This window comes from Cricetulus griseus, chromosome 2, assembly GCF_003668045.3.
Source record: "Cricetulus griseus strain 17A/GY chromosome 2, alternate assembly CriGri-PICRH-1.0, whole genome shotgun sequence".
NCBI lineage: Eukaryota > Metazoa > Chordata > Mammalia > Rodentia > Cricetidae > Cricetulus > Cricetulus griseus.
The window spans coordinates 329,697,897-329,721,639 of record NC_048595.1 but is presented as its reverse complement, the minus strand read 5'-3'; the positions used below and the strand labels follow the sequence as shown (position 1 = coordinate 329,721,639).

At 43.7% G+C, this 23,743-nt stretch overlaps 1 protein-coding gene and 1 long non-coding RNA gene across 3 annotated transcripts in view; one reads left to right on the top strand and one right to left on the bottom strand.

The window, feature by feature from the left end:
* Positions 1 to 6,191: 6,191 nt before the first annotated feature.
* LOC113834145 lies at positions 6,192 to 11,764 on the bottom strand. 2 transcript variants are annotated; one of them, XR_004768526.1, is made up of 4 exons: positions 11,626 to 11,764; positions 9,895 to 10,132; positions 9,129 to 9,356; positions 6,192 to 7,199 (listed from the first exon to the last, which is right to left on the bottom strand). It is a non-coding gene; the product is annotated as an uncharacterized LOC113834145 (long non-coding RNA). The 2 variants fall into 2 exon arrangements; XR_004768525.1 differs by lacking the exons at positions 6,192 to 7,199; positions 9,129 to 9,356 and having other exon boundaries at positions 9,761 to 10,132.
* Positions 11,765 to 12,584: 820 nt separating this feature from the next.
* The window catches only part of Map3k1 (mitogen-activated protein kinase kinase kinase 1), a gene marked incomplete at its 5' end in the record, with an annotated part of 61,100 nt that continues 49,941 nt past the window's right edge, over positions 12,585 to 23,743 (top strand). The window contains 3 exon segments of the mRNA XM_035438784.1: positions 12,585 to 12,747; positions 12,750 to 12,939; positions 12,941 to 13,054. Of these exon segments, the coding sequence (XP_035294675.1) occupies positions 12,585 to 12,747; positions 12,750 to 12,939; positions 12,941 to 13,054 (467 nt within the window).

Here is a 23,743-nt window from a genome sequence, read left to right as displayed (position 1 = left end):
TCCAGGCAACTCTAACCCAATGCTGAGGGAAGGGAGCTGAGACAGGAGGATTGGTAGGGCTTACTGCTCACCAGCCTAACTCTAGGTTCAGCAAGTGACCTTGTCTCAAGAATAAGTAGAGGGCAATGGCAGGACACAAGATGCCTTCCTCTGGCCTTTTGTGCACATGAACTTGCATGTACACCTGTAAATCCCACACACATAGACCACATACATTTACATACACACAAATAAAATAAATAATTAGTTTTAAAAAGCTGAGTGTGGGACTAGCTATATGTATAATAGGTAATGAAGCTTGCTGGCAAAGTCTGATCACTTCAGTTCAATCCTTGGTCCACACTTAATGGAAGGAAGAGAACTGAGTCCTGCATGTTGTCCTCTCACCCCCCCCCCACACACACACTGTCACATAGGCACTCAGACACACACGCATGCACATACACCACACACACACACACACACACACACACACACACACACACACACACAATGTAATTATTTTTTAATTTGAAAATAAAAGCTGAGTGTAGTGACTCACTCTTGTCATCCCAGACAGATTAAGAATTCAAGGTCAGCTTTGACTACATACCAAGTATGAGACCAGTCTGGGTTGCATGATACTATGTCTCAAAATCAAGTCAAATCATTAATTTCTCTTATAATGAAAGCTTTAGACCACATTGTTGCTCCTTTTGGTTCCTGGATGAAAGCCCTCTTTTCTAATTTTCACTCAAGAGTGAAGATAGGGAAATGGGGGGGACCAGATGTCTCCTCCTCCTGCTTCCAGCCCCTAAAAGATTCAGACAGGATGAGCAGGTTGTGATTTTGTAATTAAAATTTGGGCCGTTGTCCACATTGGATAGACTTCACTAAGCTGACAGCTGAAATGAATGCACATCTCTAGCTCAGTACTCACCCTTTGGGAAGTGTAGTGAGAACAGAGGCCTGAATGATTCATCCAACACCACCCCAGTGGTCCAGCTGCTATGTGCTGAGTCTTGGTGAGGGCTTTTCCTGCCCTTTCTTTCCAACTGAGTATCAGGTTTCCTACAACATCTTCACTTCTGGTAGCTGATAAGACCTTGTATCAGTGACATTTCCACTGCTTGACAAAATACTTGAGACACTCAGGTTAATACCTGAGAAGGTCTATTTGGGCTGGCATTTTCAGAGATTTCTGTTCATGGTTACTACCCTGTCACTTTGGGCTCTTTGCAGCTTTGTGGTAAAGAAGTCCTGTTCACCTTACAGTGACAGGAAGCAAAGACAGAAAAGGAATAAGGACCCCAATATCCCTACAAAGACAGTATCTCCACTATCCCCCAATGACTTAACTTCCTTCTGGTGGAGCTACCTGCCTCTTAAAGGGTCCACACTCTCCCAGGAGAACTATAGGCTGGGGACCATGCCTTTAACACATAATACTACGAAGTTCCAAATAATAGTGGATATCATTTAATATTAAACACAAGATCACCACAAAGGTATCATAAAGAACCACTTTGTATAGAAAAACCATCCCAGCATGCTCTATCTTTGTGAGTATCTTTGCAGTGGTGGGTTTGTGGCGGGGCTTTCTAAGGACTCTGCCATTTCTTACTGCATCACTGGGATCCTGGCACACGTGACTTTAAAAACATGACAAAATATGAGGCCAACACAGTATCTAAATTAAATAACAAACCAAGAATTGTTGACAGAGACCAGGACCAATAAACAAAGCACACCAGAGACCTTAAAGCTCTTAGAAGCCCCCATCCTCCAAGCAAATGACACATGGAGATTGGCGTCTTTCAAGAGTATGTTCTGAAGTTAAACATCATCTGCTTGGATGGGCAGAGACTTCTATTTTAATGATCATGAAACTATTCAAAATAAGGAAAATTAGGAGCCATTGAAGGCAATTCACATATTTAAAACAATTGAGTTTTAAATGCACTATGTTGATGTCTTATTAGCTATTGTGCTCAAGTGTCAGTTGGTGGTGTGTTCAGTCATCAAGAAAAGCTACCATTTGTAGGGGGCTTTGCTTATGCATTTTTTATGACTTCAACTTTTCTAGTTGCTCTCTCCTCTCTTGCTTTGAGCTCCCCCAAATGCAGACTGTGATGCAGGATTCTTGTCAATTTGAAAAGTGACAGAAACTCTGACAGGGGAGTGGAGACCTGGGACAGAGAAGAGAACCAAAAAGAGCTGCCTTTCCAAGCTGGCACCACTTCAGGTGATTGGATCCTAATCCTGCTTGGGTTAAAAAAAATTACATACACATACATACATACATACATACATACATAGAGAGATCTGTAGAACACACCCCTGAATTATCTCACCCACAGCGTGACAGAACTAGCACACCCTGGTCAATATTTAACCCTCTGAAAGAGGGTGGGGGAGCCCCCTGATTTGTGTGCCTGCCAGTTTCTGTTGTGTATATATTCCCATAATAGCCAAATTCAAGCTACCCGAGTAATAGCTCTAGACTTAGAATTAGGAAGAAGTATGAACTCTAGGATCTCATAAATTGGTACCAGCCCACTGCAAGGCACTACCACAATTCCTATCACTAGCTGAGTACTGCCCAGGGTAGGAGGCCACTTCTGGCTTGCCATGCAGTCAGCAAAGCAAACCTCAGGGGCCAGAGAGATGCAGACACTGCCGTGGAATCAGCTTTGTGTGCACCAGAGTGGTGGTATGAAAAAGAGATAACAGGGAAGCCTCCCATGGTGACTGCTACCTTCCGTGTTAGTGGTGGGTAAAGCGTATGTATCTCATTGATATGAAGGTCCACTGCTTGTCATGGGAGAGCTGATGCACACATGGGCCTGATAGGTACCACAGCCTGCTTGTCACTGTGTCATGCTCCTTCTGCCATAAAAAGCTGTAAGTCTCATAACATGTGAGATTTTTTTTCCTTGGAAAATTATATTGCATGACTTCAGGAAGATTACCATATCAAATAGATCCATATATTCAAGTAATGGCTCAAGATAATAGCTTTATTCCTGGAAATAAATTAAAGCTGTCTAGGGAACTGTCCTCCACCCGTACACTCAGGGATCCTTTTGTTCTGTGCTCCTGCAACTGCTGCACTATTGTAGTCATCTGCATCCAGATGTGCCTGCCGTGTCTCTAAACCACAGCTCACGGACTTAGCTGCAAGGCATTCTGGGATACATAAGCCCTGCCAAGGCAGTTAGTTGTTTCTTACTTGTGCCTGGTAGTGGGTGGAGAGAGAATTTTATAAGCAGCTGTCTCTACCATACTTTTTCATCAACCATTTATGCTGTTATTATTTTCTATTTCTTTTTATAATGGATTTTAAGATCTGTAATAATCTGGAACTTTTATCTTTGAAGTTTATGTCCGGTCAGAATTTTGTTTTTCAAATTGGAGGTTTGATTCAACTTTGAATTTAGGAAAAAAAAAAAACCATAAAGTGTAGTATCCTGTTCCCCATTCAAAGGGTTTTCTTGGTATAACTTTTACTTGAGAAGTTTAATGAGCCACTAGGGAATTATGTCTACAGAGACAAGGCCTTTGAAAGGGCTTATGAATGTGCTTATGTCTAGTAAGAAAACAATAGCAACTAACTTCAGAAAGACATCAAAGCAGCTTTGAGGTTAAAAGAATGTGGAAACAGACTATCTAAGTTCAAATCTTATGTCTTCTAGTTACTAGCTGAATAACCTTGGCTGAGTTACTTACCCTCTCTGTGTTTCATCTACGTCTGTAAAATGGACGTGATTATAATACCTGTGTCATTGGGTTATTGTATAGATTAAATGTTAATAATATGTTGCACTTACCACTATTCTGGCACACAGTAAGTACTCAGTAAACATTAATTATATTTAATAATATTTAGCACCTGCTCTCTACACACTTTTGGAATCTTCTTCTCTATCCTTTGAAATGTGTTTGTGTTATAGAGGAGTCTTTTTTCTAGGTTTCTATTCCATATGTCACTGCCTTTTGTGTTTATGAACCACAGTACCACGTGAACCCCAAGCCACTTTTCAAGGCTCTACTTCCTGTGGTGACTCCCACTGTCCTCACTGAGGGGCAGGGACCACCAGCTCCTGGCCCCAGAGGCCTCTCTCCCATCCATGTGTAGAATGAATTTCACAGACATGGGTGGCATTCTCCTTCTGCCTCCTCCACCAACAGTCCGAGCGATGGCAGAAGGCAGCTTTCAGGCTGCCTTCACCACCCTTTCTCTTCCTTAAGCTTTCTAAGGGATTGGCTGCAAAACCTTCTGCTCCTCTTCTGCTCTTCATCTCTCCTCCCCACCAATTATTCTCAAAAGAGCCCATTAGAAGGGCTGGGGAGATTGCTCAGGTCAGTGAAATGCCTGCCATGCAAGTAGAAGGACCTGAGTTTGATCCACAGCACTCAAGTACAAGCCAAGAATGACTAACTCCAGTGTTGGGAGGGTGAGGATGGGGGTGGAGGTGAGGGATCCCTGAAGTTCACTGGCCAGTCAGCCTAGCCAGATCAATAACCTCCAGGTTCAGTGACCCTGTCTCAACAAATAAGATGAAAAGCAACAGAGGAAGACAACTAATATCTGCTTCTGGCCTCCACACATAACTGCACACATGCTCACATATACACACCTACAACCCACATATATGTGTCATACACACAGAAAAGACAATTAGACTATGTAAAAACAAATTCTGATTTTTTTCTAAACTGAGTTCACCAATTTGCAAATGAAGCAATAGTACAAGGAAATTTCATGTTTGTCCAGGGTGAGGCGGGGTAGGAGGGAGTTGAAGGGCATAACCTAAGAACTTTTAGACAGCATTTTGTAACCACCTAAATCAACTCCTATTTACTAAGCATCTGCTAATTAGAAACCCTGCGAGGTGGGTGAGGATGGTGAAGAGGAAGTGCCTCCCAGTTATGGCTTATAGCAGTTGGAAACGTGGACCTGTACACAAGTGGTCCTAACACAAGATTTTATAAATTGCCCCAGTTAACAAACACTATCTCGTTTTCTCTACTCCAAGAACCTAGAAGAGTGCCTGGCTCTTAGCCGGTGCCCAGCAGTGCCTCCTTCAGATCTGAGCAGGGGGAAACTCTGCACTTGACTTTCTGCTTTGGAGTGTTCTGTGTGTTGCAAATTTACTAAAGGACACCTGGTCACTCGGTGCTGTCACACAGTGGCGGCTCAGCATAGCCCATCACCCTAAGCATATGCTTCACAAAATGGCAGGGAAAGGTTACTTTACATGCCTGCCTATATGCTGAAAGGACCAAGGTTCACAGATGGGCTCCTACTGATGCTAGAGAATATCGGCTTGTAACCAGGTGCGGTCTCACTGGCTGAAGTGTTTAGTAAGAAAATAAATGACTAATGTACTAACTTGCCAAATCTATCTCTTAATATAGCAGAAAGCTGGTAGATTCTGGAATAGCAGCACAGGATACCCTAGTCATCTGAAGGTTCAAACTGTTACTTCTGACTGTGGCCCATGTTGTGAATTCCCAAAACTATTCACACATCAGCATATTCACACCTATATACAAATGCTAAAGAATGGGGTTAGAGAGATGGCACAGGGGTTAAGAGAACTTGCTGTTCTTGCAGAAGAGTTGGGTTCAATTCCCTGTACCTAACCATAAAACAGCTTACAACCATCTGTAACTCCAGTCCTAGGAGATCTACTACCCTCTTCTGGCCTCCACAAGCATTGCACACATGTGCACACACACACACACACACACACACACACACACACACACACAGAGAGAGAGAGAGAGAGAGAGAGAGAGAGAGAGAGAGAGAGAGCAAAAAAACCTATACACATAAAATGCAAATAAAACTTTTAAAGAATGCTTAGGATCATTTTATAATATTGAGATATATGTATACTTAAATGTATAGTTGTACAATTAAAACAAAACATATGAAGTGTGTTGCTATTCTATACATTATTAACTATGGATTGATAGAATTACAGTTGTATTCTAATAAAGTATTTAATAGCACTCAACTTTCAAGAAGTTTTAGTACCATTTCATTTAAATAATTATTATTCAAATTTTTACTAGACATGAACTTTGTATTTTAAACTTATTTTTGCCTTTTAAAAATGATAAAGTTAATTTAAATTAAATTTAAAAAGCTAATACCTTATTGAATTGTTTCAATGGATTTAACATAAGCTATGTGAAATGTAATTAGAATTTTAAAAATAAAACCTTAAATGTCTCTTCATAAAACTGGGCAGAGTTATATACACCTGTAATTCTTCCAAGCACTAGGGAGGCAGAAAGAAGATGCCCACAAGTTTGAGAATATCCTGGCCTACATAGTAGTGAGTTAGAGAGTATCCAGGGCTATATAGTAAAACTTTACCTCAGAAGGCTAAACAACTTTCATTTTAAAAGTTTTAAAATTATGTATGACTTCATTCCTCATTCCAAAACTATCAGCCCATCAGCATATGCAGCTAAATACAACCCCATCTTGGTACTTTGTCACACCAGTTGTGATATTTTGAATGTAACTGATCCCCATAATCTCACAGGGAGTGCCACTATTAGGAGGCTTGTTGGAGTAGCTGTGGCCTCACTGAAGGAAGTATGTCGCTGTGGTCTCATATATGCTCATGATACCATCCAGCATATCACACCACTTCCTGTTATCTGCAAGATGTAGGACTCTCAGCTACTTCTGCAGGACCACGTCTGCCTGCACGATACCATGCTCCCCACCAAGATGATAATGGACTGAACCTCTGAAAGTATAAGCTGCCTCCTCAATTAAATGTTCTCCTTTTTAAGAGTTGTTGTGGTCATGGTGTCTCTTCGCAGCAATAGAAACCTATATAAGACACCAGTCGTATCAAATCTAAAGCTGCACACACAGTTCAATTTTGTCTTTATAAAAAAAACACTCTTTTCAGTTAGGAACCTCAGGAATGCATTTACGGTTGGCTCATATATTACCTCTGAAGTAATTAAAGATGTTATGTGGGGTCTCCTCTTGCAATGCTGCTCTGTCCTTGACAGTATCAGGAGGGTGAGGGTTTGTGGGTGAAGTGGACTTACTTTCAGAAGGTTGAAGAACAGGAACCTGATGTGGAACCGAGGTGAGAACAGAACAGCTGATGGTGCCATGATAGAGATGAGAACGCTTAGCATTCCATAGGGCTAGAAGCCATGTTCATTGATGTCTGGTATCCCTGTGTCAGGTATGAAACAATAGGTTTTTACTGTATGCCGAGTTGAACTATGAGTTTGAGGAAAGAAAACAGAATCAGAAAGATACCCTGACCATAGTCATCAAAATTTACTTGACAGGTTAGATTCCTGGACATAGAGAAGCTGAGTTAATTATATGTTACCAACGAATCTGCCATTTCTTTGTTTTTTGAACATATACAGCTGGATATTTGTCATACACCAATATGCTCTAATCAGACACCCCGCAATCCATAAAACTCACAGTCTTAGATATGACAGTTACAGAACTTGCTGTGCATTACAGCAGCCACGAGCAACATGTGCATCTGCAATGGTTCTCAGCCTTCCTGAAACTGTGACATTAAACACAGCTCCTCGTTTTGTGGTCACCCCCAACCATAAAATTATTTCCGTTGTTACTTCAAAACTATAGCATTGCTATTGTTATGAATCATAATGCAAATATGTGATTTGCAGAATTTTGCTATGCCATCCCCAATGGGGTTGCGACCCATAGGTTGAGAACCACTGATCTTGAAGGCTGAAAGTCTAGAGTCTGAATTAAGATGTTTGAGATGCTCTATAAATATAAAATGCTCATAAAATATACAAGTTTTGATTAAGAAGATACACATATCACTGGCAATGTTTTGTGTACTGTGTGACTATGCATTTAAATATTTAGGGTATAAAATACATTGTTGAAATGAATTTTACTATTTTTCTCACTCTTAAGTGTGATTAATAGAAAACTAAAATTGTCTGTGCTGCTTCAATGTGTTTTACATCATATTTTACTGAATATTATTCCTCTAGTAAATACCTTATTTACATTTTTGGTCTCAAATTGGGAAAAAAAAGAAAAGAAAAAGCAACTACAAGACATGATGACACATGCCTGTAATCCCAGCACCTAGAAGGGGGAAAATGGGAAGATAACAAATTTGAGCCCATTCTTGTCTACCAAGCAAGACCATGTACACAAACCCAACAAACAAATCCTCTTAACATTAGGAACCAACATGGCTCATTCAAATGATTTGAAAATCAGGGCATGTTAGGAAGGGTAAAACTTTCTACAAAGAATGACTAAATTTAATGACTTTCCACCCTGGCATAGTGGCCCACACCTTTAGACCCAGCACTCAATAGGCAGAGGCAAGTAGATCTCTGTGAGTCCAAGGCCAGTCTGGTCTACATAATGAGTTCCAGGCCAGCCAGAGCTACCCAGTAAGACCTGTCTCCAAAATAAATAAATTTCTGCTTTATTCTTAAATTTAAAGTCTCTTTGACTATTTTTCATTATCAGAAAATTTAGCTTCTGATTTTAATTACAGTGCAGGTAAATTGATGAAAAGTCTTTAGATATTCCCTACTCAAAAGGAATTATATGCATATATGTATTTTGGCCATTTTACTCTCATTTAAATAGCAGGGCTTTGCTTTGTTCAGTTTGCTGGTTTGGGATTAGGATTTGGTGACAGGACCTTGTTTTGGGTTTGTTGTTGTTGTTGGTGGTGGTGGTGGTGGTGGTGATGGTGGTTTTGTTGTGGTTGTTGTTGTTGTTGTGTATAAGATCTGTTTATACTTCCATGTATCCATCTCACAGTTCACCCTGCCTGCAAATTGCATTGTCATTATAAGCTAGTATGCAAAGATACTTACAAAGTAAATTCTTGTAAATGGGAATACTCTCTTCCCCATATTTTATAACAGTCATAACCACGATTGATTTGACAGCAAATATTTTCCATGCCTTGCCCACATTCGTTCTTTGAAGCACTTAGTTTAGTTTTCATTGACAATTTTCATTTTTCATTCATAGTCATATTTTATTGCTCTAATAATCAATTGAATAATATGTCATTAAATTTCCCAAGAGCAGTTACAATAGGTGAAGTCAGGTTCTCATGGGCCCTGTAACTTACCTAGTGTGAACAGAAGTACGCAAGCACACTTCTGGCACAGGCCATGAGTATCTACTATGCTGTGGCTTCCCTCTGCATGTTGCATGGCACACTACCACACAGTAACAGCTAGTGTGTGCAACTGGATGAACTAGTCGTATGGACACTAGTTAGATTTGCTACTATAACATCACCTACAGTGCCCATAGATGAGTTAAAACATCTGGAATCACCTGGATAATAGTGTGTCTGCAGAAACAAAACAAAACATGAAGAAAACAATATCTAGCTTCACTTCTCTATCAAGTATCCAAAATAAATATGTATCAGCATGACAAAATGCCAGCTTTTATCATGTATGTATGTGTGCATGCATATGCTGTGTGCAGGTGCCCAAGAAAGCCAGAAAGGGTGTCAGATCTCCTAGAGATGGAGTTATAAGTGGTTGTGAATCAGGGGCTGGGAACAAGCTCAGGCCTTCTGGAAGAGCAGCAAGCACCCTTGTTTAATGAGCCATCTCTCCAGCCATTCATTCTTAGTCTTGACTATCTTACTCACATATGGATCTCACAAACAGAGCTCTGATGTGAGCATGTTTACATACCCGTGGGTCTGAAAATATGTCAGTCAGCCTGACAAATACCCACCAATAATAATATTTGTAGATGAAAACATTTTATTCTGTTAAAACAATCATGATACCCGCTGAGAGGAATAAAAAGCCTTGCATGCACAAGAGAGGTGCTGAAGAGATGCATACAAGCTGAAATATTCTGCTAGCACATACGTCTTTTTCATTTTCACGCCCTGATATTTATGCACAATGAGGAAATGCCCCGTGTTTATCCTCCAAATGAACTTGGTGTAGCAGCTCGAGTGTGACTTGGGCCATTCCCGGCAGCACTCTGTGGGAGCGGTGACCTGGAAAGCTCGGTGTAAAAGTTACTGAAATTGTCTGAGTACAGGAAATCACTGCTAAGTTTAAGTCCAAGTGAGACTGGAAATCAAGAGGCTGGAAATCATAGCTGTGAAGAAAAGAGGGGAAAATGGAATCAAATTAATGTAATGCAGAGCCTATAGCAGCCTGCAATTTGACATAAGCCCCTTACAGGAATAAAAGGCAGGATCCAAACAGCTCCAAAGACTAGGGTAGAGGTGGGTGTAGTTAGTGTGTGTGGTGGTTGGGGGAGACATTTAATGTGCTTAAGACTCACAAAGTTGGGCAGGAACCTAATTAGTTAACTGCTTTCAAAGACGACTTTATATTAACATATAGTAAAGGGAAGACTTCCTTAGCCATTCTGGGCCTTTCGCTACTTATCTCTGAAGGAAAACTGTGTCCAACCAGAATATGTCCATGAAAGATGAAAGGCAATGGATCTCAAAACACCAGGAACTGTGGGAAAAATAGCACTTAAATTTCTCCATCGAGTTATGTGGTGTGTGGAGACCAGAGAACTGAGATTAATCAATTGTGCTTCATTTGATGCCCCTTTATTTTTGCACAGCTCAACCACTCTACAAATGAAGAGGTAGGGGCTGGAGAGATGGCTCAGTGGTTAAAGGTACTGACTGCTCTTCCAGAGCACCTGGTTCAATTTTCAGCTCACAACTGTCTTTAACTCCAGTTCCAGGGGATCTGACACCCTCACCCATACATACATGCAGGCAAAATCCAATGCACATGAAATGAAATAAATTATTTTTTAAAAATAAAGAGGTAAAAGTCACATTTTCCTGTTGTTTTTTGTTTTGTTTTGTTTTGTTTGTTGTTTTTTTTTTTTTAACTTTGCTACTCAGACCAAATTTTTAAAACTTGTCCAAAGATGGAAACAAAGACTCATGGGCCTGCACTGGCTTTTCTCACTTACAGGTACCTATCCATGAGTGTGCCAATTTAAAAGTTTATTTTAGATCTCAGGAGAAACCAGGAAAGCTAATCCTTTTCAATTTAGGATTTGGTGGGTGCGGCAATCTAGGAAGACCTGGGAAATAACTACTGTTTGGTTTGGATGTTATGCTTGTCTACCATTAAAAGAGCATATAATTATAGCCCAAATGTAGACCTGGATCTTGAACAGACTAATCTGAACTTTCAAAACGTGTACCTTTTAATGTAACCATTGAAAACTATAGTATGCCAGATGTTATAGCACTGTTCAAAACATTGAGCTTAAGTTGAAGTCAGGACCCTTTTAAAATCCCTTTGTATCACCTTACTCTCCGGCTTGCATTATGCACGTGAGGGGGTGGGGCTTCATTTGATCTATTTTAGAGAAGTTAAGTGAATTATTTTGCAGATAGCTCAGGCTTTTGTCTAAATGCAGGAAAGCTTTCTCCTTTCTCTGCGAGAGAAACCCTTCTTACCCCTCCCCCACGCCTCATGTCTTAATGTTTCACAAAATAAATCTGGAGACCCTGGGTTCCGAGAGTTGCCTGTTCTAGGGGCGGAGAGATAGAAACACAGCAGCTCTATCTCGTAGTAATGTGATCTAAAACAAAAATCACTATTACGTACATACTGCTTTTCTATCCCGAGCACCTTCTCTGGAAAGACTCCCAGGCAGTGGAACGGCGACGGACACACCGCTTAGGACAACCTGGGAGCAGCGGGGGTGGGGGACCCGGGAACCCGGTCTGTCACCTGACTGCCAGGAAGACGGACGTGCGGCGGGGAGCATCGAAGGCGGGGGGTGGGGGAGTGGTACTGGTGGAAGATGGCAAGTTCCAGAGCTTCCTGGCACAGCGTTGGCTCCTTCCCCAGACGTGCTCACCCGCTTTCGGTTGGAGCCTGCCTTTCCAAGACCGGGGAGTAACCACTAGCAGAGACCCGGGTTGGTCCCTCTGCGTGACCGGTGGGAGGGGGAAGGGTGTCCCAAACCAGCGGTTTCAGCTGTGCACAAGGTAGTACAGGAAATCTTAAGTTGTGTTATTTGTGGCACGAGGGCGGGACGAGAGGTCTGCTTTCCTAACAGAAGGCTTCGCGTCCCTCCGGTGGAACGACGGCCTTTCGGTGGCTGCAGGAGACAGTCCCGGGCGCCACCTGCGCGTCGGGCGCTGGCGCGGGCGCGGGCCGGGCCGGTGCGCGCGGGGGGAGCCCCGAGCCGGCTACTAAGCGCATGCAGTGACAGACTGTGAGTCCTCCCGTTTCGCGTACCCTTCCAGCACCATCGACTCAAGCCCCTGTGACTGCTTGCTCAAGGGTGAGCGAGCTCCCGCCGAGCCGCGACCCCGCCCCGCACTACCTGGCCTCAGCGGGCTCGCAGCACACAGCGCCCCGCGCGGCCCCCGAGCAGCCCCTTTGCCCTCCCACCTGCGCCACCCGCCGCTCCGCGCTCCCGGGCCAGGCGGCGCGGCCTCGCTCGCGCCGCGCACTCGGCGCAGCGCGCGCCCGCGCACCCGCCCGCCCGCTCGCCGCTCCGCCCGCCCCCCGCGCTCTCCCCGCCCCCTCCCCCCCGCAGGCACGAGCGAATGTAGCCCGCGAGAGAAAATGGCGGCGGCGGCGGCGGCGGCGATCGCGGCTCGTCGTCGGGATTCCCGGGCGCCGCGGCGGCGAGCCCCGAGGCGGGCGGTGGCGGCGGAGCTCTCCAGGGAAGCGGCACGTCCGCGGCGGGCGCGGGGCTGCTGCGGGAGCCCGGCAGCGCGGGCGCGAGCGCGCGGACTGGCGGCGGCGGCAGCTGCGCAAAGTGCGGAGTGTGGAGCTGGACCAGCTGCCCGAGCCGCCGCTCTTCCTCACCGCCTCGCCGCCCTGCCCATCCACTTCCCCATCGCCGGAGCCCGCGGACGCGGCGGCAGGAGCGAGCGGCTTCCACCCCGCGGCGGACCGCCGCCCCCGGAGCGGCGAGTCGCTGCGGCGGCGCCCACTCTGCCGAGCTGGCGGCCGCGCGGGACAGCGGCGCCCGGAGCCCCGCGGGGACCGAGCCTCCTGCTGCAGCGGCCCCCTCCGGGTGAGCGGCGGGCCGGGCCGGGCCGGGCGGGCAATGAATGAAGCGAGCGCGGAGCGCGGCTTCCGGGGCTCGGCTCGTGGGGCCCCGCGTCCCCGAGCCCTGAAGGTCGGGCGGCGCCCGGGACGGGACGGGAACGTGCGGGAGAGTTTGTTATTGTTTGCGGACATGTGACAGGCGTGCAAGCCGCGAAGGTGCGGGGCTCCCGGAGCCGGGCCGAGGGTCGTGAGAGCCCCCCACGGCGCGCAGTGAGTGGGGGACACGGAGCGCGAAGGTGACGGCTGTGGGTCCGCGTGCTGTGACAGGAAAGAGCCCCTCGGCCCCACGGCGACACGCGCCCGCGGCCAGGTACCGGGCCGGGCTCGGGCGGCGCGCCGCGGGCGGCGGCCAGGGGATTCCGGGGGACTGCGGGGAACGCCTGTCAAATGGACGTGGGCGGACACTGCAGGCTCGCGGGGCGCCCGGGTCTGCGGGGACTCGTGGCTCCCCTCGCTGCGTGTCCTTGGGAATTCCTACTGCACCTCTGAGGCTAGAGCGCCTGGTGCTTGGAGTTTGAATCCGCCTTTGAAGTTCACATTTGGCGGAATGCTATGGGATCCAGGACCGGATGTGTCAGCCATTCAGTTTCAAAGCAGTGGGGACTGCGCCCCGCAGCCCCGCTGCGTGGCGGGGACAGGGACGGTGCAGAGCTGCGGGCTTCGCTGGCAGGGGTCTTCCGGTGCACCAGAAGTAGGATGTGCGTAAGATAGTTTACACCAACGGCTCTTTGGCCTCGCCCTCTTTTTGGCTACTGGAAATTTTTCTGTTAAAGGAAATTCTTTGAAGTATATGATACTTCAAAAATTCTGATTCTGACCACAAAATCTTGACGGATGCGTGAAGTTGCTGAATATGTTTTCGTGATAGTCGCCTGGTGGCCCGGTAGAATTTCTTGACATTTACCATGGGTGGAGAGTGTTTTATTGTGTGTCGAATCTGACAGTGGGAATCCTTGGTTTCGGTTAGTTATCTAAAGTAATTTGACCTTTTTTTGTGCACTAGATTGTTTTAAATCACGGTTCATTTATTGCTCGGAGGTGGTTTTCCCTCCCCCACCCCCAGTAGTAACAAGTACGCTGAGCCAGGTCTGTACCCTGGCAGTGTGGGTAGTAACCCTGCTGCAGCTCTGTGTGTGTGTGTGTATTTGTACACGTATTTTACAGCAGATACCTTCCTCTAGGATTTCCTGTTTCTGTGAGGATTAGAAAGCCTAACCAGAATAACTCTTAAGTGGCAACAATTACTGTAGGTCATCTGCAGATGAAAGAAGAAAAAAGGAAGAATTAACTCCAACTTTGAGGAATTAATTTTATCTAGTCCTGTGAAACCTGTTTTTTTTTTCTAGATGATAATGCAGTTTGCCACACTTAAGCATTATTATAGTCGATATAATGGCCTGTGAGTATAGTATGAGAACAACTACAAAAATGACATATAGAACTTTAGTGTTGCCTCTAGACACAAAATCAGAGGGCCAAGGTGAAGACAGATAGAATTGAATGACTGGGCAACCTAGGATTAATTTTTGCATTTCCTTTTTCTTCTCTTTTATTTCTCCTCTCTCTCTCTCTCTCCCTCTCTCTCATATAGTGGCTTATAATTGTTCAGTCAGTCTTTAAAAAGAAAAGCAGCTAGAAAGCTGTTTGCATCTCAAATGTCATATGGGAAAACTTCATTTGCAGTAAAATATTGATTCTCTATCCTTTTGAAATAATAGTGACACCCTCCCGTTTTTGTAGAACTATGTTGAAATTCATTTCAAATCTGCTGGCATAAAACTTATATCACAAAGAAGAGGTATATGAAATTATTGCCATGTATTTTGTGCTTCCTGTTACAATGCTTTATTGTTTCATCATTTAAAGTCTTGGGGAAATGATTATAAAGCAGTGAGATAAAATCCCAGTTGAACACTGTTTCCCCCTTTTCAAGTAGTTCATATTCATACTTTAAAGAGGAAAATTTAATACTAGTATTTTGTGGGTTTATTTTCAGTGGTAGTAAAGGGCTGAAGACCCTTTCTATGTGTCTAAAGACCTATTGCATCCTTTTTATTTTTTTAATCCAGTTTTCAAATTTGAGTCTAAAAATTCAAAGTGTAGAAAATACACATTTGTAAAAGATAACTTATGGGAAATTCATTAGAATCAAAGATTGTGTGACTGCCCTCTCTCCTTCAGAGAAATAACTGAAGTCAGTGAAAGTTTGTGCCTGTAAGTGGCGCCCAAGGGCCAGGGATTTTTCCTTATACTTCAGAATGAGGGGCTTCTCCTTCCTATTTACTGCCTTTGAAGAAAAATTACAGTGTTACTCTCCATTGAACAGGCTGTTGTGAGTTTGGCAGATATAATTACTCCATCCTATTTTTGTTGCTTCAACCAAACTATCAATTTGCTGCCCCGTGAAAGAGCAAGATATGCTGTGCTTGTTAATGTTAGTGTTGCTGAAAACTAAAGATATTTCATAAGCCGCCTTTGCTTCCTCATCGGCCTCAGTTTCACTTCCTTTTAGAAGATGTTAGGCTAAAAATATTACTGACCCTTTGCTAAAAGGGAGTTATAAGAACATTAATAATAAACCTAAAAATAAATCCTTTCAAACTTAAAGTGGATGATGCCCTAAAATCATAGAGCAGCCTTGCATGATTTCCTAGGATTTTGTACTCAGGAATTCTCTCCAGGTTTTGTTTTAAACCAGCTAAGGAAATTACTGTATTTTTAAAAGATTAACCTTATTAAATAGGACTCTGGAAGAGAAATATCAGAGCTAGAGTGGTTGCCAGCTTTTGTTTTCTCTTCATATCTGATCTTGGCAAGGGTGACTGGTTAACCAGCATTCCTTGCTATATGATTTCCAATACACTATAATGACTCCATTTTGTTAGCTGGGACTAGGACTCACTTCTGTAGCTCTTCAAGCATGATGTGTTGCGTGTTTTGGTCACTGAACTGTGGCCCCGAAGAGTTCAAAATGTGCAGAGAAAGGGATGTTTGCAGCTAGTTTGTCTAGGCTGATTTCTGCTGCTCTGCCCTTGACCCTGATGGCCAGTTCCAAAGGAAGAAATGGTGAGGGACAAGTAGTCAGGGGAAATAGATTATCCTGAGGAAAAGCAGGGGGCATCCCGCAGTGCTGAGTTAGTACTGCCTTTGCATTCTGTGTCTGCTTGGGCGGAGGGGTAGGTGATGTGTATGTATGGAAGAAAGTGGGAAAGCACAGCATGGGAAAGTCTTGGTCCACAGAGAGTGCTCCTGAGCCCTATGTCTATTCACTTTTCACCGTAGAGTGCTTTGTTTGTATCACATGTGTCGTGTATATCCTTTAGACTTGCTTGTCCCCCTTAGCCCCAGCCTTTCTGTATCTTTAGTTAAAAGTTAGAGTTGCCTAAGAATGTAAAGGGGGCCTGTATCGGGGCTCAGAGGTGGAAGAATGTGTGCCCTAGCAGGATGAGCAAGGCCTAGGGTTTGATTGCTGAATGTGCAATATTAAAAATAACAAAGTTGTCTTTAAGAAATAATTTGAGAACATTTTTAATCATGAAAAAATTGAGGCCCTGGCAGTCTGGTGCTCTTCTGATTGCTAAACATAAACCCATTTGCTGAGTTTGTTGATTGATGGGTATGCTTTTAATATAGTCACCTTCCTTGCCTTCTGTGTGGCAGGCAGGTTATGTAGGCCAGCTTGTTTAATCACCACTGCAGCCTCTCAGGCATGATGAGTTAGTTCTGTCTGGGGAGGTAAAAATTAATTGGAGATATAAAAACCCCATGATCACTCAGCTAGCAGACGAGATAGGATTCAACCCAAGTCATACTGCCTCTGTTGCCCAGTTCCTTTCGACAGTTTCTGCTGTTTCCATTTTTGTGTTCAAGTTAATTATTAAGTTAATTGGTGAACCTTAAAAAGGGAGTTGTTCAGTAGGAGTCGTGAGAGGACTGGCTTGGACTCTTCCCCTGCCAGTACATCCATGACACATTTCTGTAACCCAGCCTTGCACGGGCACCATTATTTTACAAGTAATTACTGTTTAACACACACACACACACACACACACACTTACTTCAGCAAAGAGAATAAATGATTAGTGTTGAATGTTTCTTAGATTAGTGCAGCATTAAATCATAAGTGGAAGGAGACAAAGAAACCGGGATAGTGTCCTCACTGTCTCAGATTTCATTCGTTCAGTGTAGATGAACTTTGCAAGACAGTGGTTTGGTTGATAGAAAGGTCACCAGTACAGAGACTCTGTTTCAGCTTGTGTATCATGAGTGAACACGTTTCACCATACCATGTTAAGTGCAGAGAGAGAGACCAAGACAGACAGACAGACTGACTGACTAAACCCAGTGCTCTGGACCTCGCCCACACCATTAGGTGAACACAGCCACACCTTCTTAGCTCCCTGAGGCCAGTAACCCAGCCTTCTAAGTCAGTAGCTTGGAAAGGTGGATTTGCCCTCTCGTGCGAGTCTGATTGTTGGTTTTTGCTCTTTTCTTCCAGTTTCCTTCTCAGGACAGACACGCTGTAGGTTTGGGTTGCAGCACCAGTAGGTAGATATAGACTTGGTTCACGCTCTCTGCCTGCTCTTATTTAGAGGGATGTCGACAAAGCTGCAAGTTCAGGCATGATTTTTTTTTTCCCCTTTTCAAAGAGAAAATTAAAATGAGCATATGGAAGCAGGGAATTCAGCATTTGCAACACTGATTTTAAAACTCTGTCATTATTATTAGTAAAAGCAGCTCTTGATGGTTAGGAAAACGATGCAGGGAACACAAAATGTGCACTAGGGTGTAAGCTGATCAGGATAGCCTTGTCTTCCCTGCTGTCCAGTGGTTCACCCCAGTTGACTTGGGTATGGTTGTAGGGAGTCCGGTGCTGTCATCGTTGAGTTGTTGCCTTGATACTTTGATTTATAGACTGGGATAGTACACAGTGCCAAGCAGAAGTTTTAAGTCCTAACTAGGTACACATTTAAAGTGCATGGCCAGGCGTTGGTGGTACACGCCTTTAATCCCAGCACTCGGGAGGCAGAGGCAGTCGGATCTCTGTGAGTTCGAGGCCAGCCTGGTCTACAGAGTGAGTTCCAGGACAACCTTCAAAGCCACAGAGAAACCCTGTCTCAAAAAACAAACAAACATTTAAAGTGCATGGCTCTCAGCTGAGAATTCTTCCTGTGGACATTGGACCTCTTGACGATCAAGAGGATGTCTCTGGAGCTGCATGGTACGGTATACACTGTGCTGTAGTTAGTTAAACAAGTAAGTTTGTCGCATGTATGCCTAAATGTCTGGGGCAAGTGTGGAGTGAGGATGGGGTAGATACTAGATGGCAGGTGGGAGCTTGGCTTTCTGGATGGCTGAAGTAATCATGATCTGATGTGTTAGCAAGCTGTCTTCAAACAGGTCTTACAGCATTCTGAATACTAAGTATCATATCAGGACCCTGGTTCTTCATCCCTTTTCCCAGCATGAATGTGTATGTTTTGTACCTCACTTGGTGTGGAGCAGCAGTTTGCTGGTATTTAGTAAGCAGTCAGAGAAAATGTTGACAAATATGCCACAGCTATAACAATTATTAGCATATTCCAATAACTTAAGTGTATTTACAAAATAATGTAGCAGTTCTTCCTTGGAGACTGTCCTTTGGGACGTTAGACTTAAGTCCTCAGGGTGACCCTGAGCCTTCCCTCTTCAGTCTCCTTACATTGACCATTCAGAATAGCTCTAGAGTTTGTTTTACTGGTCATGACCTCTCTGGGCTTCAGAGTGCACCAGAACCAAACTGCTTTTCTTTCCTAACACTTCTGCTAAGCGGCTCCCACTCACCACGTATGGAAATAGGTCCTAGGAACCCTCCTTGCCACCTGCCTCCCTCTCCCTCAGTCTTGCTGACCCTCATGTGCCTGGCAGTTTAGCCTGTTGCCCCCTCCCCAGTTCAGGCATCTGCCATCTCTCATAGACCTACAGGTCAGCCTCTTGGGCACCCTGAACCTCACTCTTGCCCTTCCAGACTGCTTTCCATGTTATATGCCTGAGTGACCATTTAAATGTAAACCTAACCTATTAGCTTCCTCCCTCCAGAAAGAACGAATTCTATTAAGTCCAGAAATTCTCTAATGCTTTTCATTGAAACAAAGAACAAATGAATCCATAACACTCCCTCAGGAGTCCTTCTGGCTGGATTCGCTACCTCTCAGGTCCATCCTGGCTCACTCTAGTCCCTAGGCTCCCTTCCTTCATTTCCTCAGACTCCGAACAGGGTGTCTGTACTTTGCATGTTCTCTCTGTCTTCACTCTTCCATCGTTGTTGAAATCACTCAACTTATTGTTGAAGTCTTAGTTCCTTGTCCCTTTCTTAGGGAAGCTTTCCACTTGCCCTGTCTGGCTTTTGTGTCTGCAGTGTCACTGTTGACATTGTTGAGATTTTAAAGTTAACTCCATTGTTGAATCACTGCTAGCCCCAGAAGTCCATGAGACCTGGTGGGCAGGGCTATGGCTGGGAAGGAACGTAGCACCCAGCAAAATGCTGGGTACTTAACTGAATGCTTGGCAGCTGTACGTTGAAGCAGAACATGCGGGAGAGCCCCTTGGCATGTTCAAACACATGGGTCCTCTGTTCTTCCCTCTGCTCAGATGGAGTTTATGGCCCAGCTGAAGGGCTCAAGCAGCAAAAGCATAGACTGGGCTTACAGGTTCTTGGTAGGCTAGTTGGGCAGTTCCTGGACTTGTAGCAGTGCCTGGGGGCCTCCATTAAGTAGGTCACCTCAGTGTCATCCAGAGCACATAGCTGTACTACCTGGTCACTCTCAGAAAGAGTTTGCCCAGTACCGAAGATTCTTCTTTACCTCCTGAAGTCTTGAGGGCCCACACATAGGAATAAGTTCACCCATAAGGGCATTGTGCCTTAATATAACTTATTCTTTTACCAAGTTCTCAGGGTGTCATTTAAACCTAAGATACACTTGCAGGATTTTTGTCTTTGAAAACTGGCTTCTAAGATTTATAATCTTGGTATGTCACCTTGGGATGAGTAGAAGTTCCCATTCACGTTAGAGAAAAGGTTTACTAGTCAAGCACTGTATGAGATTTCAGGCGCTGTAGAGCCGTGTAACAGGAACCAGACAGGCGGTAACTGAACCCAGCAATCCTTCCCTCGAACACGGTTTAGTACTGGAGAAGGCCCCTGCAGCCAAAGGGGGCGGGGCGGGGAAGGGTGGATCGGTGAAGTGCTTTGATTTTACAAAAGTCTCGGGGGCATTTGTGCAGACTGACACTTATCTAGGGTGTTAGGTGTTCCTACCTCACAGTAGGTGAAGGAGCACAGTGTGAGCTTTGCAAGAAGCAGGCAGGTTCTTTTATGGCAGAGGGATTGGCAGGGCCACCTGGTGCTGGTACAGTTAACTCCTCCTGGATAGACGGGCGTTTGTTAGATCATAGCACCCCACCATTCAGCATCATTATTTGGGGCATCAGTATTTCCTGACCTGTAAAATGAATGGAATCTAGGTATAAAATCACATTGATTTATAAATAAGTAAATGTGGCTTCTTATTTAAAGTTGTCATCTTTCGGTCATCTCGGAGCCTGTAACATGTATTAAGGAAGTTTTCTCATATTTATAGAAAGTGTTTTAATGCCTCGGGGTAAGCCTCTCTTGACTGTCTGGAAGCTGCAGCTCTGCCTGCAGTCTAGATGGTGAGGAAATGAAGTGCACTTTAGAATTACATAGAAGAGGATGCTGCTCGTTAGAAACACCTTGTGGGTCCTCCGTGTGAGAAAACCTCTGTTTTATTTGTTCATCTGTGTCATTTTAAACCCTGCAATTTATTTGAAACAATAATAAGCATTAAGCTGCCACCAGTATATCCTGACCTTTTCCCTAGATTTCCAAGGGTCAAGCAGTCAGCTGCAGCTTCCCAGCATTGACCAAATTGTGTAAATCACTGAAGGTTTTGGGTCAGCAAAACATTAATTGTGTTTGCGTTGTACAATAGTATTCTGTTTCTACTCTTTTCCCTCCTAAAAATATTTTACTGGTTTTCATCATTTCAATTGGTGCTTTTTTTATTGGAACTTAGGTTTTTAAAAAGATGTCACAGGATGGGGAGGTGGCTCAGTCAAAGTGTGCTTGGCGTGCTCAGAGGCTGTGCAAAGAAAAGCACATGGACGGACAGATAGAAAAAATCTGCCGATCAGTATGGACATTCTCTTCTTTTATATAGTGTTGGCAATTGAACACAAAGTCTCCTACATGCTATCCAAGGGCTCTCCCACTGAGCCGGATCCCACCTTAGTAATATGCTTGAAAGAGGTTTTGTGTCCTTGTGGGGAAGGTCATTAGCATAGGGTCTTCTTAGATAGCTCAGGTTCACTTTAAACCCAGTGTACAGCCTGTCAGCCTTGAGCTAGCTTGCTGTGCTCCCACACCTGGCTGAATTTCTGTGTCTTCATCTAATTTTACTTTGAATTTTGGCAATACTGTTTTATTGTTTAGTATTCTGGCACCTCCCTGCTGTTTATATTAGAGTGAAGATCCAGTGGCATTTGTCATCTTTCCAGATCTCAGTACTAGTCACCATTGACAGAAGTAAACTTCATCAATAAAATGACAAAATGGGATCTTGCTATACACAGCACTGTAGAAGTTGCCTCGTTTCCTTGGCAGTATTTTGCTAACTTTTAGTAAACATAACTGTTTATTAAGGACTACATTATAGTATCGAATAATGTTTTGCTGATTGGACAGTTTTATTATCTTTAGACATTTATATTGTTTTGAGTTGTTATATTAAGCTTTGGTGACTTACCATATAAATTTAATAATTAAATATATATACAGATAAGTATATATATGTTTATATATTTGTGCCCTTAGCTTCATAAAATGACTATACTGTGCATAAATTACTCAGTCAAAAGTAATATGTATTTAAAAATGTAATAATGTGGCCAATTGCCCTGTAAAAACATTGTGCCAGTTTACATTCCCATCACAGTGACAGAGCCCATTTTTCCAGCCTTATCAATATTGTATATTATCACAATTGTTTTTCATCTTCTGTCTTTGTCAACCTGGTGGACGAAAGAAATGTCTCACTTTAATTTTCATGTCTTGGATTTTTAGTATGAGTGTCCATCTTGCATTTCTAGACGGTTTCATGCTGCTTTTGTGTTTCTTTTCACACATGGAAGAAAATTACTTTTCTTCTTGATTTCTAAGCACTCTTTGTGTGTTAGTAATATTATCCCTGACGTTTGTTGCAGTTTTCTTGTTTTGTATTATGACTAAAAGTTGATTATAGTATTTTCCCACTAAGAATCATTACGTTCTTGTTTTCATATTTCAGTTCTTCCTTCTATGTTCAGGTCATAGAAAGGCCTTCCAGGTCTCAAAAGCTGTGTGCAGGTCGGGCATTGTAGTTGGAAAGTTGTTGACTACTTCATATTTCATTTTCCTCAACTGTAAACTATAGATTGAATCTTCTTCAGAGTTGTTAGGAAGGCTGGAAGAATTACATTCATGTGACTCTTTTAAAAAGTGCTTGGTAAACTGTAAATGCAATATAAATGATTAATATTATTCTATTAATATTTTATTGGTTTTAAAAAAAAACTAAATCTCAGACCCACCTGAAGTTTAAGAGGTGACTTGTTTTAAGAGGTAGCATCATTTTCTTCAGATGGCTGGCTAAATGTCTCAGCACTGTTTATTGGGTAAGAAAAACTGTTTACCTTTACCATCTGTTAAATTTTCAACACAGTTGAAAATTCCCAACGACATATATTTCAGATCTTTTCTTGCTTGGGTAAGGGTGAGGTGTGAGTTCTACATTCCTAAATCACCAAATTTTACAATATCTTGTGAAAGACAAAATGAAAGCCAGCCGTTGCCCAGAAACAAGGACATTATGCTGACTCATCCTCTATGGTGTTTTGGTGTCTGAAATGTCTTGGCTTTGGGGATGGCACTCTGCATCCAGCTGTCACCTGGGTAGCTCCCCGAGATAGGAGGATGGTTCTGTCATGAATTCCAAGTCCTCTGTCAGTCCTGAGCTTTGTTCCCCCAGCCCTTTTGTCCTCACAGAGTCTCTTTGGCCTATGAGGTTCCTTCCTGGGGAAATGCTGCCACCATCTCCCTAATTGCTCTGCTTTCATTCTGTCTTCCACACCATCAACTTCATCTACCCAGGGGCTGACCCGTCAGACTTGTCTCCATCCTGAAAATGACACCCAAACTTGGTGATGCAGTGTAGATGCCCTGGGAGGCAGCCTCTTCTCATCTCTTGGCGTTCCAGATCCCTACCCACCGAACACCTGCTCCCTCCCATGCTCACCATTGAATACCCCCTTGTTCTTTCCACTATGTGGAGTACTCTTGTCTGGAATGCCTTGTCTGTTTCCTCAGTTAGTTAGTTAGGTAGGTAGGTAGGTTGTGTGTGGGTGTTCTCTTTGAAATAAAGAATTATTGGTATTCTACTAAAAATAAATGTGTCTATTTGTGGAAGTCAGTACTGTGCTGTAAAAACTGCTGAACTCTTTGATTTAAAACTTCTCTATTTTCACTATTTTTAAAGCTTTGTAGTTTTCTCTTTATCATTGTATCCGTGACCATGACTTTGAGCACAACAGTATTTACAAAGAGAGTGTCTGAGGCATT